This window comes from Halyomorpha halys, unplaced genomic scaffold, assembly GCF_000696795.3.
Source record: "Halyomorpha halys isolate HHAL.00 unplaced genomic scaffold, Hhal_1.1 Scaffold208.1, whole genome shotgun sequence".
Classification (NCBI taxonomy): domain Eukaryota; kingdom Metazoa; phylum Arthropoda; class Insecta; order Hemiptera; family Pentatomidae; genus Halyomorpha; species Halyomorpha halys.
Genome location: NW_027109100.1, coordinates 184,810 through 200,391, shown reverse-complemented (window position 1 = coordinate 200,391; position 15,582 = coordinate 184,810). Strand labels below are relative to the sequence as shown.

The following is a 15,582-nucleotide window of genomic DNA, read 5'->3' as shown; positions in this document are numbered from 1 at the left end:
ATATGATATAATAAGCTTATGACCGATAATCCGTTGTTGTGACAGCGGATAGACCCTACTAGCCGAGCCAGACGTCGGGGAGGTAGGACGCAGACACTATCGACCCAGTGCCCGAGAGCTGTTCCTTTGAAGTGGAGTTTCCAGCTAATGGAGTGTGACAATTAGATCCGACTTCACAAACAGGTGGCAGCAGCTGTATGATCCCGCTTTCTTTGTCAGCCATAGCCTTCGAAATATCGGACGTATTATTCATCTTTTTCATGTGATTATTCCAAAAGTTTCGATTAAAAATTAAGAATAATAAATAAACTGGAGGTCTAGATACGTTAAACCTGTACGTCTCCTAAATTCTTCTAGAGAATTATCAGGTAGACGTCCCTTAGGTGCTGTTATGTCCATTTGTTGAACACATCATTCGTCCAGCCGGAATGGTTTCTCCCCATTCTATTACTATTACCATTTTAAGTCCCCTGGCAAACATGCTATCATTGCATAAACCGCATTCAGCGGACAATGTATCCCCTCTTAAAATGCCATCCGGCAATACAAGATTCTTTAGAAATGCTTGTATATATGTAATCAATCTATTATGTGTATTTGTATAAGTTGTGAATAAAGATATTAGAAGGTAAGAAAAAAAAATAGGTAACAATCAGTTTATTTCTTCTTTTTTTTTAATGTAAAATTTTGTTAATTTTTACTTTTATTTAGCACAGTAAAAAGTAGTTTTATTGGTTGTCATGATGAATTTAACTATCAACTATTTTCGTAATCCACCTCGACTGAATTATCCTTCCAAGAAACCTATTCAGAAAACTGTTGAGTTGTGATCTTTGTTTCTATCTCACAGCCCTGCATAGTGGGGCGAAACGTTAGTTAACTATAAATAATTAACTTCTACTATTTTTATACCTTTATTGACCGCCACCCGGACTATCTTCCTACAATTTACTTCATACGGTCAACTATCTCCTTCCTATTTGTTTTCTTATTGTTCATTCTACTTTGTGGAATGGCGGAATGAAGTAATAACGGGAAAAAAATTTAACAGTATTATGTTTAAGCTACATAACCCGATAGCTGCCAGTAATTCTTCTAAAATAAATTAAATAAGTTTAATTTATATTGTTTCATTTTCATACAAATTAATATACCGCAGCAAACATCATTTGATTCTTAGGGATGTTGTACCAAAAGTAAAAAAATAAAAAATTACATTTAAATAATAAAAACGAGAGTTCAATATCAAATTCAATATCATTTGGTACTAAGCATATGTTTAAACAATTTTTTTTTTTCCTATTTTCATTTGAACACACACTGGTAAAGTTTAACTATCAATTAAAATTGAATTCAAATATAGCAATGCTGTACATTTTTTTTATATATACCTAATAATTACTATTATATAATGTAACAACTATTATATAATAATAATAATAAAATAGGTTTTTATAATTATAAAAAAAGGTTTGACGTACCTGTAGTAGGAGGAATGGGCTCTGAGGTGTGGGACCTGTTGAGATAGGACTTCCTTTTGGCACTTTTGTCCTTCTCTTTCTTGGTGCAACTGTCCCCTATAGAGTTTTCATCCTGTGGACAAGTAAAAATATTTTAATAACATTTAGCTTAATTCATCTTAAAAGTTTACAGAAAAGTAGAGTGTGATCACAAGGATTTATTTTTTATTACCGTAACTATAAAACGGACACCCACGGTAAAACTATATTGCCCGTTATACAGAGGTTTCGGTAAGAAGGGGTTTGTATAGAAAGAACAGAAAATGAAATTATATATATTTTCTTTACTGAATACTGGGAACATAATAATTAAACGTTCCCATGTGGTGTAAATCCCCCCCTAATAAAATAAATGAAAACATTTTCCGATTAAATCAAGGGGAAGTTTAGAATAAAACTATCTAAATAAAAAATTTAGATTTTTGGTTAGTTTGTTTGAAATATAATTTCAGAATAAAATAAATTTTCCAACGTATTTGAGGTGAGAATTAATTAGTAGTTAATTAACTACATAATTAACTATATAAATTATATAATGCATACGTTTATTTACTTGATAAATTTTCGTTAATGTTGTAATATGTTCCACAAAATCAGTACTTATTATGTAACATTTTTTGTAACTTTTTTGAAAATGACCCCCAGATTTCAGTACTGGTCCATTCATATTTTATAACTGCTGCCCTTTATAGAACAGAGGGTGCTGGTGGTGTGGAGAGATTCCATACTTTGTTAAACGAGACTTTATTAAAATTGTCCATAAAGAGGGTTTACCAATTCGGGAACTTTCACTGTAAATGTATTTAAGTAAGATTTATTATAATATCATATATAATTAAATGGTTACTCAATACTTTGTGATATATTTTCTAATTGAATTTTAAATTAAAATTTATTAATTCAGAGGAGAAAAAACTCCTTCAAGCCACATTATGCTTTAAGATTAATTTTTGTTAATCTAATGTAATGTTAATGTAAGCTTACATACATTTGTAATTTATTAGCTAATTTAATGTTGACGTGTTTCTAGTAAAATAAGACATAATGTAGCGAATGTTAGTACATTAGATAAGCTTATGGAGTTAAATATAATGTTAGGAGGTAAATTGTGGTATAGTCTATGTTGGATAGTAAAGTGACAAGGAATCCAATAATATAGCCGAGAACAACCTCGCTTTATACTTGAAATATTTTCTGCGACACTAAATCTCTGTCAATTTAAGCCTCTTCCTGAGCCATCTTTTATCCCTGATGGGAGCCTAGCCTTGAGGAAAATGGACCCCTGTGACAAACTGCTGTAATCTCCTTTCAATCGGGCCGTCGTCCAGGGTGTCGTCGTTAGGGTATTTATGGGGTAAATGTCTGTGGCGGCTGCAGAAAGGATTGTAATCCCACGTTCTGATTTCTAGGCATCGGGTTTCAAATCATATATCATGATGTGAGTATCGTCCCTGTTCTGGGAAAACTCACTACTAAATGCCAAATCTTATTTTTTTGTCTTACAAATTGAGACCTTACGTCTACTACAATTACCTTAAATTCGTTACTACAGTAAAAATAAATAAATCATTGTCATTTTGCTGTGGGATATTTGAGAAATAATTTTCTCAAAAAAAAAGGTGGGTACAGTATCACGTTCTGAATCGGATAAAGTACTCCCAATACGATAAAGGTAATATTCTGGATTTTCTCTTTAGGAAGTGTATTAAGTCAATTCAATAAAAAAAATGTTTGAAGTTGAAAAACTTGCAATTTGAATGTAATTTATTTTAAATTAACATATTGTAGCACAACGTTTCGGGACTATTGTCTCATATTCATGTACTTTAAAACCTCATAATTAGTCAAAAATTTGAATTTCAGAAAAAAAATCCTGTCATATCTACATTGCTTTACACTGTTATCACTTTTTATCATTACTTATTGGTCCATTCTTGCATAAAAAAATGTTTATTGATAAAGGTAATATTTTAAAAGTTGTTGCCGATTTGAAGTGAATAATATTGAGAAATCATAGTATTTAGCAGAACGATATTATTTAAGTAAAAATTAATTAACTATGGTTTCTAGTACGAGGTACTTCATCACAAAGGATTGCAAAGGGGTTATCACTCTCAATATTTAAAATACCAAAAAAGAATGAATTATAACATTTAATTGCCTTCAGTCTGTGAAAATTGTAATGAAACATTTTACTTATAGAGCTTAGTATACGCAGAATAGCCTATAAGCGTTGTTGTGGGATAATATGGAAAGGTAATAGTATAAGATAATATATAGTATTATATATATATATAAGTAATAGTAGATAACAAGTCAGTTATTTCACCCCAATTTTTGATCACTTGAAAAATGAAAAATATTTATAATTGCTAGTCAAAACTGATGAGCCTGCCAAGTATAATTAGGGGAAATAAACATACGGCTGTTTGAAAACGTTAAAAAAATTAATTTTTTAATTAGAGCTCCATATCTTTAAAATAATACAACACTAGAAAACCAAATAGAACATCATTTAAAGTAGAATAAAAATATGTTTTTCTAAAATATGTTGCACAATAGAGCTATTTACGTTCAATAGTTCCCGAAATATAGTTTATTAAAAAGCCACATTTCATAAAAAATGTACTAAAAAAACAGTGGTTAGTGATTTTTTTTTTTTGAAATCTATAGCTCAGGAACCATTTGACATAACGATGTCTATTAGCACTCAAATCAAAACTAGGTTAATTTTCCATAAAGTAGCTAATGAGGTTATCTTCGTAGAAGTAGTAATTTTCACATTTCCATTTGAATAAGAATTTTTGTCGAAACAACTAGAAATCAATTTATTTTAGCAAAAGTATCCCTACGATAATAAACGTCATAAACTTTTTATAGCACATTAAACTAGCTTTTATTTAGTTTAAAGTGATTTAAACTAATTTTAATACCATCTGTACAAGGAATAGTTCCTATGATATAGATTTCCCCAAATAACTTCATTATTTATAGATTTTTCATAAAATGTGGCTTTTTAAAAACGTATATTTAACAATTGAACGTAAACAAGGCTTATATTTTAGTAAATTCACTCTACGTTGAATGATGTATTAGATTTTCCAGTGTTGGTAATTTTAAAGTTATGGAGCTCAGAATGAAAAAGTGATTTTTTAAAACAATTTGAGACAGCATCAATTTTTAATTCCCCCTACCTATCTATACTTGGCAGACTCACCAATTCTAACTAGTAATTATATATAGTTTTCATGACAGTAATCAAAAATGGGATTAAAATAACTGATTTTTGTCTCCTCTTAAGCTCTTGTACTACAGGGAAATTAGCAAAATTTCTGGAGGAGGGCTTATTGCAGGCTAACTCGGTTGTTTAAAAATTTTAGATTTTACTACTCCCAAAAAAATTTCTATAACAATTTTCCTGGCTAGTAACTAATGGTTAATATAACTAATACTAAAATGTTAAAGTAATCAGCTTCGAGAATCTCATGCTCCCATTTACTCTTGCAATATAGTGGCGTTTGATTGTTACTAGGGTTTCCTTTATTTATTGACACTATCAAAATCAACATCAATCAACAAGAATAACATGTTTTAATGAGTTTTGTATCTTCAGAGATGCTTGGTTTATACAATGTTTTTGTTTATATGAATACCGCTGGAGATAGAATTACATATATATTTTAGTAATGCTCTATAAATAACACTAATAATTCTCCAGATTTCTCTAAAACAAAAAAAGGAAATTAAAATTGTTATTTAGGTAATAGCCATAAATATTTTGTCTGGAGGTAACAAAAAATTCGAATATCTCAGAGGATATTTAATAGGACAAAATATTACCAGTTAAATACATTAACAGCGGCTTGCAGAAGTGATAGAGATAATCTTTCTCATCGCTTATCAGATTTGGGGAAACTTCCAGATCGGGAAATTTGAATATTGGATTAGAGTTGAGGGAGGAAATCATATTAAATTAGAATCCTATCTCTACTTAGAATCGATTCACTGAGTAAGCAGAAGCCATTAAATACAGCATTATTATGAGCTTCAAAAGTCTTTACCTGGCTTGGATTTATACAGGTCTATGTTTACTAAGACATAAATTTAAGGGAACTCTAATTAGACTCTAAAATAGCAGAAGATATAAATATATCATTGTTCGAAATAAATATTGACATTAGAATATCTCGTTGGTATGAGAATATGGTACTAAAATATTATCATCTAACAAACAGTATGTAATCAATATTTATATGAGAAAACGCCACCTGCGTGCCTCTGTCGTGATATTGCTGGTACTGTGGCTTCAGTCTCATTTTATTTTTTTAAGTTAAATCAATAGAAAATTCGTAATTTCAAGGAAAAATTAAAAAGGTATTATACTATAATTATACTAAAATTAACATTTATCATAGTTTTTACTACCTATTACCATATAACAAGGCATATTATCAGCCATAATCCTAACTCCTAACTCCTAATTTAGAATTTATACCTAAATCTGTTCAGTCAAAGAATTAATTGAAAAGTGGTAATTTTCCTAACAGAGAGAACCTTTAATCATATTTTTTGTAAAGTTAGTGGCAATGTACTTAGAAACACTGTGAAGTAAATTATCTATATATAATTCTTGGAAGTATTTGAAATAGTTTATTGAAAAATTCTTCTTATTCTTAGTTGTTTCTTTGCTGAGGTCATTTTTTCCTCGGTGATTTTAAATCTACAGTATATAACTTAATATTTTATAAAAAAAAAATTTTAAAAACGTATATTGCTCATCTTCGGTCAAAATTTATTTTTAACTTAATTATAATGGAATTTTAACTTAAATTATTACTGACTCAGTCTTAAGTAAGATCAAAAATATTTCTTCTCATACCAATTTAGTTCAGAATGAAACAAATTTTATCTTTATTAGTTTATTTTAACATGTTAAAGCTTAGTTGAAATTTTAAAGGCTTTATAGGTTTTTAAAATTCGGCTTATTACTATCTGTGATTTCGTACAGCTGTCATGAGCCGTAGTTTGTTCACCCCGTCTTTTACTGAAACAAAGTGCAACAGATAAACAATGATTAGGTTTTATATAAGGTTCTATCAGGTTATTTATTAACTTTTTTCCATTCATTAATATTATCATTAGAACGTCTTCCTCACTCGTATTTTAATAAGAACTAATAATTTATGTAATTTCTAAGCATCACATTAATACACCGCACAGTATATCGAACATTGGATAAAAATAAGAATTTTAATTTTTTCATATATAATTTTAAACCCTTTAATCGCATTTAAAAAAAATTTAATGGATTAGAATCATACAAGAACAATAAACAATATTATTATTTTGGGAACATTAGTCCAGAAATTGATGAATAAACATTAGAATGTGACATTAGTAATAAAATAGACATTGAGTTTAATATAAGTTTACATTTTGATTAACTTAGGAGCGGTTCATATTTAAAACCAAGAAATAGTTATTTTCTTGAACTATCTTAAAACATAATACCACTGCAATGCCATATTAATATGATTATACTATACTATTGCAATGTTATTACTGCATTATACCTATATTGTATTCATTTTATTACTAGTTATATTATTGTCTACTATATTATCATTATTAACATATTATGTACAATACTGCTTAAGCTCTATCGTTCCTATTAATTATTACAATATTTTTATGTGAATGTAAAATCAGTCATCGATGCTTTTTATATACTTTAATTGGTTACACAGTGCTGCGGTCCAATTACCATTGAGAATTTTCTACTTCTGAGTAAGTTGTCGAAATTATAATAATTTACTTTTCATTTGCGTTCATGTTCGTATATAAACTTTGTTTAATCAAACTTTTTGGTGATTGTAATTTTAAAGAAAACCATTAAAATGTCGCCTTTAATGAGATTGTAATATTGATCTTACTACAATGTACCACCCAATGTTGACTAATTAATTTCTAAATGGATAACGTAATGAACGGCCTCCCTTGATAACGATTCAAGGACTGGATGACATTATAGTTAGTTACGCCGGACAATTAGTCGTTGATTAAAGAGCTGTTGGTGTACACTTAGGAGTCGTAACCCTCTTATCTCGTTGTGATAAATAGTTAATTATAATAGAGATTTTATATTTTATGATTGAAATATATGAGATATCGAGTATTAATGATCACTTATTCTATGTGCATGTTTTTTCAAATTTTCCATTTCTGTCAATCACAATTTTTTTTGTAAAACTTGCAATTTACTTATAATTACTCTACAACATAACGAAATAAAAAATAAATCTAGCATGTTGCCTACGTCACACAACTTTCACTTAGTGTTCCTACACCCTACTTTAAGCTTAAATTAATCCTTGTTTAGAAGAAATATTTTTATATTAGATGTATTCATGATGTTTAGTTTAAATTTTAAATTGTGCTAAATGGAGAAATATTTCCTTACTTTATCAATCATTTTGATAGGTTACTTAGTCCTAGTTCGTGTTGTTTTCTTTTTGGACGTTTTTAAACTATAATATAGTAATGGATAATAATAATAATAATGAAATTATAGGTTTTGGAAAAAACGGTGCCCAAAAAATTTGTAAAGATCTCCTGTTCATTTTATATATAACATGGACTTTAAAGTGGGCTGCTCACAATTCTATACTTACAAAAGTTAGTATGTTAAAACTTTTTACATTTAACACTCAATATCCTTATTGTTCTCTGTGACAATACTTCCCTGCACTAACTGTCGAAATCAGCCAGTCAGTTGTAAAATTGATTACGTCTAATTTCAGAAACATTTTCCGGAAAATACGTCCAATATTTCCCTTCGAAATTTATAATTTTTCTTTTGCAAAAGTATAGCAAAAAAATATAAAAAGTGCTCTTGACGACCATTTATTCGATGCTGAATTGTTATAGATTATAAATATTGAAAATACCAAGAATGATTTAGTCAGAGAGATGGCAAACCCTACACTCCTTCAAAGCAAAAATGAAGTAAAAAAGACCACACCCACTAAAATTTTACGTTGAGGTTAATAGGAATGTCCTACATTGTAAAATAAACTAAAGCAGAAGGCTGCCAGTGATTGGCTAGTACTCTTCCCCTGCTTCTCTACCACGCCCCTGAAAGGCATATGAGGTTTTTTATCTTTCCTTTTTCTGCTAGCTTACGCCCTCCATTATACTGTTTCCAAGGCGTTAGTCCTCTTGTCATCTGAAAGGCTCAAATATAGGTTAAGTGAAATAAAAAAAAAGTGATTGTTTAATAATTATGTCGACAAGTCAACTGTTAATAGGCTGGTGGAACGGAAATATACGCATGCGCCCGCACTGTCAAACTCGTGTTGAAACAAAACATTTATTTATGCTGTCTTCGTCATTCTTCATTACCATCTACGACTTTCTATATTGAGTATTATATTTCTAAGATCTTTGGCTTTTCAACGATATATTATAGGTCTATATTTCTCTAATTTCCGGAAATTTATAATCAAACTTAAAAAAATATTTTCTTCTTACCACGTAAGTTAATTATCAAATCATTTATTAATTATCATGGCTATTAAAAATGGGATATGGTTAGTTTTTTAAATAAACAATAATAAAGTTCCTTAGAAAAAAAAAAGTTTTAAGAATATCAAACTTTCAATGAGGATAAAACCTTTCTGATAAAAAAAAATGTTATGTTTTCTCGTGAAGAATAAGAAAAAATGACTTTTGATCTCGTTGAATGAGTTTAAATGTATAAAACATTACAAAACTAAAAGTAGTTTCAACTAAACTAGACTAGAAAAAAAACTTTTAGGAAAAATCGAGTTGATTAGTTTTAACCTCTTTTTGAAACCTTTATATACGAATTTTCATATTAATTAAAAATGTGAATGTTTTTTAGAAATTCCTGGGACCCATTCTAATATTATAAAAAAAATCATTGAAATGTGTTATCTCACCTACTTATCTCCCCCAGTTTGTTTAAGTGTGCTTAAAATGTCGATATGTACGTCACGCTTTATTTATTTTCATCTTCAAAGAATTATTTTACAGTATTCTTTATAGATAATTGATTTTTGACTTGGGGACATTTAAAAAAATTAGACTTTAATCTATTAATTTTATATTTCATTTCCAAAACAATTTGCAGATGGAATATATCCAGTTAAATTATCTAGAAGATTATAATAATAATATAATACTATAGCTAAAAAATCCAGCTTTGGCTAATCACCAATAAGAGTGATAGAAGAACTTCGTATAAGTTTCCTTTAGATCATCGATACGTTTGATTAATTTTTTTTCCAAAGAATTATTTTACAATACCAATTTAATTTAGTTAATTCAATCAGCTAATCATTTTTTTAATTCGAAACATGTCAATATTTAAATATTCAGAACATTTTTTTTTAGGTTAACAGAGATACATGTTACATTGGGTGTCGAAAGTGTGAAGTTTTTCCACCATACCCAACCAACTTAATCGTCTCCCAAAAGTATAACATTTTTCAGAGAGCCTGAAATAATTTTAAAAAAGTAGAATATTTCAGAATGAATACGCAGCAAAATTTTCATTAAACGAATTCATTGATTCAAAGAAAAAAAACAATCTCTAAAAGTGTTAAAACATTTTTTTGAACTTTTTGGAAGTACTGGAATACATTTGTATAAAGGGTGTACTCTTCATGTGTTTAATATTACTGTATTTCGTTCACTTGCAAGAAAAGTGAGCGGTCAAAACTGTAATATTTGTGAAAAATCAACTGAAAAATTATTTCTATAATGAAAATGGGCTCTACACGTCTGTAATATCACTTGCTGACTTATTGATCACTGTATATGTAAAAAAGCAATTCCTATATACTTAAATTATCAATGGTGATTCCACCTATGCTGTAGATGTACAATATGACTTGGTTTCATAAATTATAAATGTATCCATTTTTAATAATGTATCGCATGAAATCTACAGAACATGATGAATAATCTACAGTAATCAATTTATTGTTAAATAATAAATTAAAATTAATTAATATAATTATGTTTGTTTGGGCTCAAAATTATTTTTGAGCTTTTTAATAAAGCGAAATACCAATCGATATCAGGGCCTAATTGTAATTAAATCCAAAGAATATTTGATGAGATTTACAAGTTAATAAATTTGATGAAAAGCATTGATAATTAGTTCCAAGCCCATTTTATGTTATCCAAATCTCTTGTTATCCCTTTTTATCCGCTTTAATAATATTTGTTTAAGTCTAATTTATCTTTTAGTATTTATATTGGCAATGTAGATGTACTACTATTAGATGGTGAAAGAGTATGTGAAAATTTGATAGATAATTCTCAGACTTGTCTAAAATGGTTTCTAAGGATCACTATACATTTATTTCGATGTTCATGAATATTAAATATGATCTTTAGAAGAGAAAAAAAGATTAAATAAACAGAAAGATAACAAAAAAAAATCAGAAATAATAATATAAAATAAATAATAATAATATAAAAAGACAAACATAAAGGAAAATAAAATTAAAAATAAATTAAGAAAAACAATATTAAAAAATAAAACATTAAACAAAAAAAAAAAATATATTAAATATAAAGTGAAGTTAAAAAAGCAAAACAAATAGTTTAAGAAAATGCATAACTACATAAAACAAATAAAGACATAAAAATAAGTAGCAAATAAAGGGGAAAAATTAAAATTAAAAAAAGTTTTAAAAATAATAAAGATAAAGAAAAAGAAAGCAGCTAAAAAAACAAAAGATGAAAATTATAAAAAAGTAAAAGGTCAAGTTCATATTCCATGCTGAAGAAGCATTTTTCTGAAAGACAATTAAATTGGAATATTTTACCTATGTTCTACTTACCTTGAGCACTTCAATTCTCATTGCACTATTACAAAATTTATACGTTCATTCTTCTACATGTGAAATATATAAAAAGAGGAAATATTATGGTCGTGCAAAATTTCGAAATTATGGTTTAGATGGAAATACTCGTTCTAAGGTCCCTTGAGTCATTATAATTTAGTCATGCAAGATGGTATACGTGTGTGTGTGTGTGTGTACGTATGTGAACAGCCTAGCTTATAAACAAATATTGTATGGAATTGAAGGTACATATATTAGGTAGGTACATGCCAGTGATTTTAAAGCAACGTTTCACTAAAATCGCCTTACTGTAAGTGCCACTTAATTTCATCAATTTTACACATTTTTAATTTTTTCTCATAAACTGTACGAACGATTATGATTACACTCGTCATATTGATGTAATAATATTAAATGGCCTTCAATGTTAACCAGGTCACATCCTCATTCATATTTTAACGAAATGGGCTTAAATATAGAATTTTTAAAAAACGTTTCTCTAAAGTACATTTTATTTTGTTCCCATTGTGATGAAGTTACTGCTGTAGCAAAAATGGGAACAAGAAAACATAATAATAATAATAATTTTTTATCTAAGGTATAAATACAATATTGTAAAGGTAAGTTTTACCATTGTAAGTGCTATAGAGGTTGTCGAATTTGAAAAGAGAGAACACAAAGTAGGGGTTATTGGAAATCGTGTTAGTTCATCATGTAAAAACAGGTTTTAGGCTTTAATTATAAAATGAAAATTTTATTTTAAAAATTTTTTTTTAAATTTTACTTGATGGTAGTTTTAAGTAAGAGATTAATTAAAAATAATTATGATTTTTTTTGCTGAAAATTGGGACCTGGAATTTGCTGGTTACTTCAGACTATTTTAACAAAACAAGCTTAATTACATCAGAGATGGAGAAATGCAAAAACAGGGATGGTTATTATTGCCCTTGTAACAAAGAAAAACTAATACTTCTTACATCGATTATAGATAAATACAGATAGTAAATAACGAGGCTGAAAACATGTTAATTATGATAGTTTAAGATCATTTTTGATAATGAATGTGACAATTTATAATTGATGATGAATTTAGCAAATAATGATAATAAGAACAATTTATGATAATTGTTGATATAACAATCAGTTTCATATCTCCGTAATTAATCTGAAGGTTTTAGTGAGTTGAATAGTTTTGTTAATATTATCTCTATTGTTCCTCATAGCCCTGGAGAGTTGTCGAGTAACACCGCATTTTTCCACGATCCCTCTGTATCGAGGACACTCCTACAATATATGCATAATTATGATAACTAGTTTACAATGTTCCTCTGAGATGGAATATGGTGAATCTTTTCTTGTTATCAGATGGTCGTGGATCAACCGACAGTGTCCTACTCTGAAGTGCGTTGTAACTCCCTCCTCTTCTCTATATTGTCTGGAGGACGTGGTCCAAAAATGGCTTTGTTAGTATGAGGTTTTTTTATTTTTAAGTTTGCTATTATCTGAGGTAGATCAATTTCGTCGTCAGTCATATACGATCCTAATCGTCATTAGTTGAAACAGAACTAAAGGAGAGATATAGGAGGATGTATTTTTCACTTTGTGGACCTCTCTTGCAGCTTCACCTCATTTACAGGAATCCCGGAATGACTGGATGGTGTAATGAATTAGTTACAATACTCCTCTAGTTATTGTTTATATTGGCATCGGCGTCTTCCCAGTTTGAACTGATGCAGTACTAATTGGTAGTACAATCTTTACCTTCTATATATGTGATTATAGAGAGAAAGACTATATAGTTGACCTTGACCAAGTAGGAACTAGATCTAAGAGAGCACTTGTAGGCCGGTGGAAGGACTGGCTGATTGAAACAATAGCCTTTATCAGGGGCGGAATTAGCCTTCGTCGTATCCTGATTAACTTGTGCCAAGGTCTTCTCCTGTTATCTCCAGCACTAGGACAATGGGCCGCTGTTAGCTAACCTCACCAGCTTCTGCATCTTAGCTGATTTTAGTAACTGTAATTCTCGAAATCACTTTGGGACGACCGTTGCGGATTCAAGTATTGGTATTGCTCTAATGACTTCTGCTTGCGAAGATTACAAACCTATTTCCGTGAGTTACATTCTGGATTGTGTTAGAAACTTTTTTTTTTAAGTGCTTAAGATTCATATTTGAAAATTTAATATTGATACATGTTAAGAAATCATTCTACTATAATTTAATCAATTTTTATTAATACATTGATTTCATTTTTTTTTTTTAGATAACATACTTAAAATTTTTTTAATGTTATTATTGTGGCCGTACCCGCCACAATTTCATACACAAATTAGTTGGTAGAACGGCAGGGTTATAACCGGTTGTTGGGACCTTGGAGAAAGGAGTACAATGGAGAGAGTAAGCCGGAAGAAAAACTGAAGCCAAAAGTGCGGGGCTTTTTTCTTCTATGACCCCCTCCTGGACATTTCTGACATAGGGGGAGGAGGGGTTGTCTACTGGGTATATACCCTATTGTAACCATGGGGGTTCGAGTTTTTATTTCATGGGAGCGTTACAGAAATGAATTTCGACGCCTCAGGCCGGATTCGAACCGACGCTGCTACAGTTTCTAGGTGGGAAAGACTTGCGCTTCAAATCCCTGAGCTACAGACGACCCCCCACCCAAAAAAAATGCGGGGCTTATGATGGACCCAGGGACGTGGTAGAGGAGTGACGGACATTGCCATTAACCTCAACGTAAACTTAGGCCTCAAGGGTGAGGCTAACCTCACACCTTTTGGCTTCACTTTAGCTTTGAAGGAGAGTAGGGTTATACCACTTCCTTGATCATATACCAAATGTTTTGTCTTTCTTGTTCACAGTTAAAATAACATTCTGCTTTGACCAAATCATTTTCTGATCAAATCATTTATATATCTTTTCATTTCCAAAATACTTAACAAAAGGAACACTATTATTGTTATCATTTATTTTTTCTTTCTTTGGTTTAACCTCTACGGTATTAATGAACACTCAAAACGCTGTTAATCAACTTAAAACAATTATTGCTTTTGATTGTGCTAGCTTGTATTATTATGATTCAATTAAAAAAAAAAATCAAAATCATTGGTTGATATGTACTTTGCATTTAGAACAAATAATTTAATTTTAAACTCTCAACGAAAAAAGTACTGTTTTGAATGTATACATTTCATGCTTTTAACAGGCTATAGAAAAAAAGGGTAGCTTTATGATTGGTTACATCTATTTCTTGTAGTAATATAAATTAGATACATGTTCTTTTAATTCCATAGTAGTTTGAATACTTGGGTCTAATGTCCACATAAAATAATGTAACGTAACACATCTGGAGGTGAAGAAAATGATCCAGGCTGCAAACAGTGCTTACTTCGGCCTACGGCGTCACTATAGAAGTATAACCCCATCAAGGAAAACTAAAATACTTAAAAAGTATCTGAACCGACCAGTTTCAGAGTTCTTGATTTAAAGGTAGTATAAATAGTAAAGAAGGTCAGATCTTGTACGTATGTAACATTTAAGGGGCATAATGCTTTATATGATAGGTTTTTATATAAATTTCAGTTGTGACTTATTCAATCAAGATTAGTACTGGATTTTTTAAAAATGATTTGATCATAATTTAGAGTCGGTGAAACCGAAAATAGATTAATACGGATGTATTTAGTGCTAGATTTTTTCTTTCTTTCTTTTTTAACGATTTGATCATAATTTAGTCAGTGAAACCGAAAATAGATTAATACGGATGTATTTAGTGCTAGATTTTTTCTTTCTTTCTTTTTTAACGATTTGATCATAATTTAGTCAGTGAAACCGAAAATAGATTAATACGGAAGTATTTATTTTTATTTCCGGGTTAATATATTTTTTCAACAATTGTGATTGAATATGTATAGTTCAGTCCCGGAGGACCGTTTGTTAAATCGAACATAATGTTAATCTTTATTGGAAAATAAACATATATATTTAATTTTCAGTATTTTCAATCAGAATTTTGTGATTGACTGTAGTATAAACTGTTGATTACTTGAACTGTCCATAAATAAGACAAGGATTTATTTGTCTAGCCATTGAATATCCTCGGCATAAAAGAAAACCATTATGAAAGTAACTATCAGTTTTATCACCTAGTAATAATATAAAGTTTCATTTGGTTCATTAAAA

At 29.4% G+C, this 15,582-nt stretch overlaps 1 protein-coding gene and 1 long non-coding RNA gene across 6 annotated transcripts in view; one reads left to right on the top strand and one right to left on the bottom strand.

Annotated features, from left to right (window-relative positions):
• Positions 1-212, top strand: part of LOC136795738 (uncharacterized) — a 2,592-nt gene extending 2,380 nt beyond the window's left edge. Inside the window, exon 3 of the long non-coding RNA XR_010843388.1 lies at positions 46-212. This is a non-coding gene — a long non-coding RNA (uncharacterized lncRNA). The remainder of the gene's footprint in view (positions 1-45) is intronic.
• Positions 1-15,582, bottom strand: part of LOC106679546 (supervillin) — a 394,230-nt gene that overhangs the window by 262,034 nt on the left and 116,614 nt on the right. For all 5 annotated transcript variants that reach the window (XM_014418761.2, XM_014418757.2, XM_014418760.2 and 2 more), the window contains exon 5: positions 1,482-1,593. In XM_014418761.2, the coding sequence (XP_014274247.1) occupies positions 1,482-1,593 (112 nt within the window). The remainder of the gene's footprint in view (positions 1-1,481; positions 1,594-15,582) is intronic.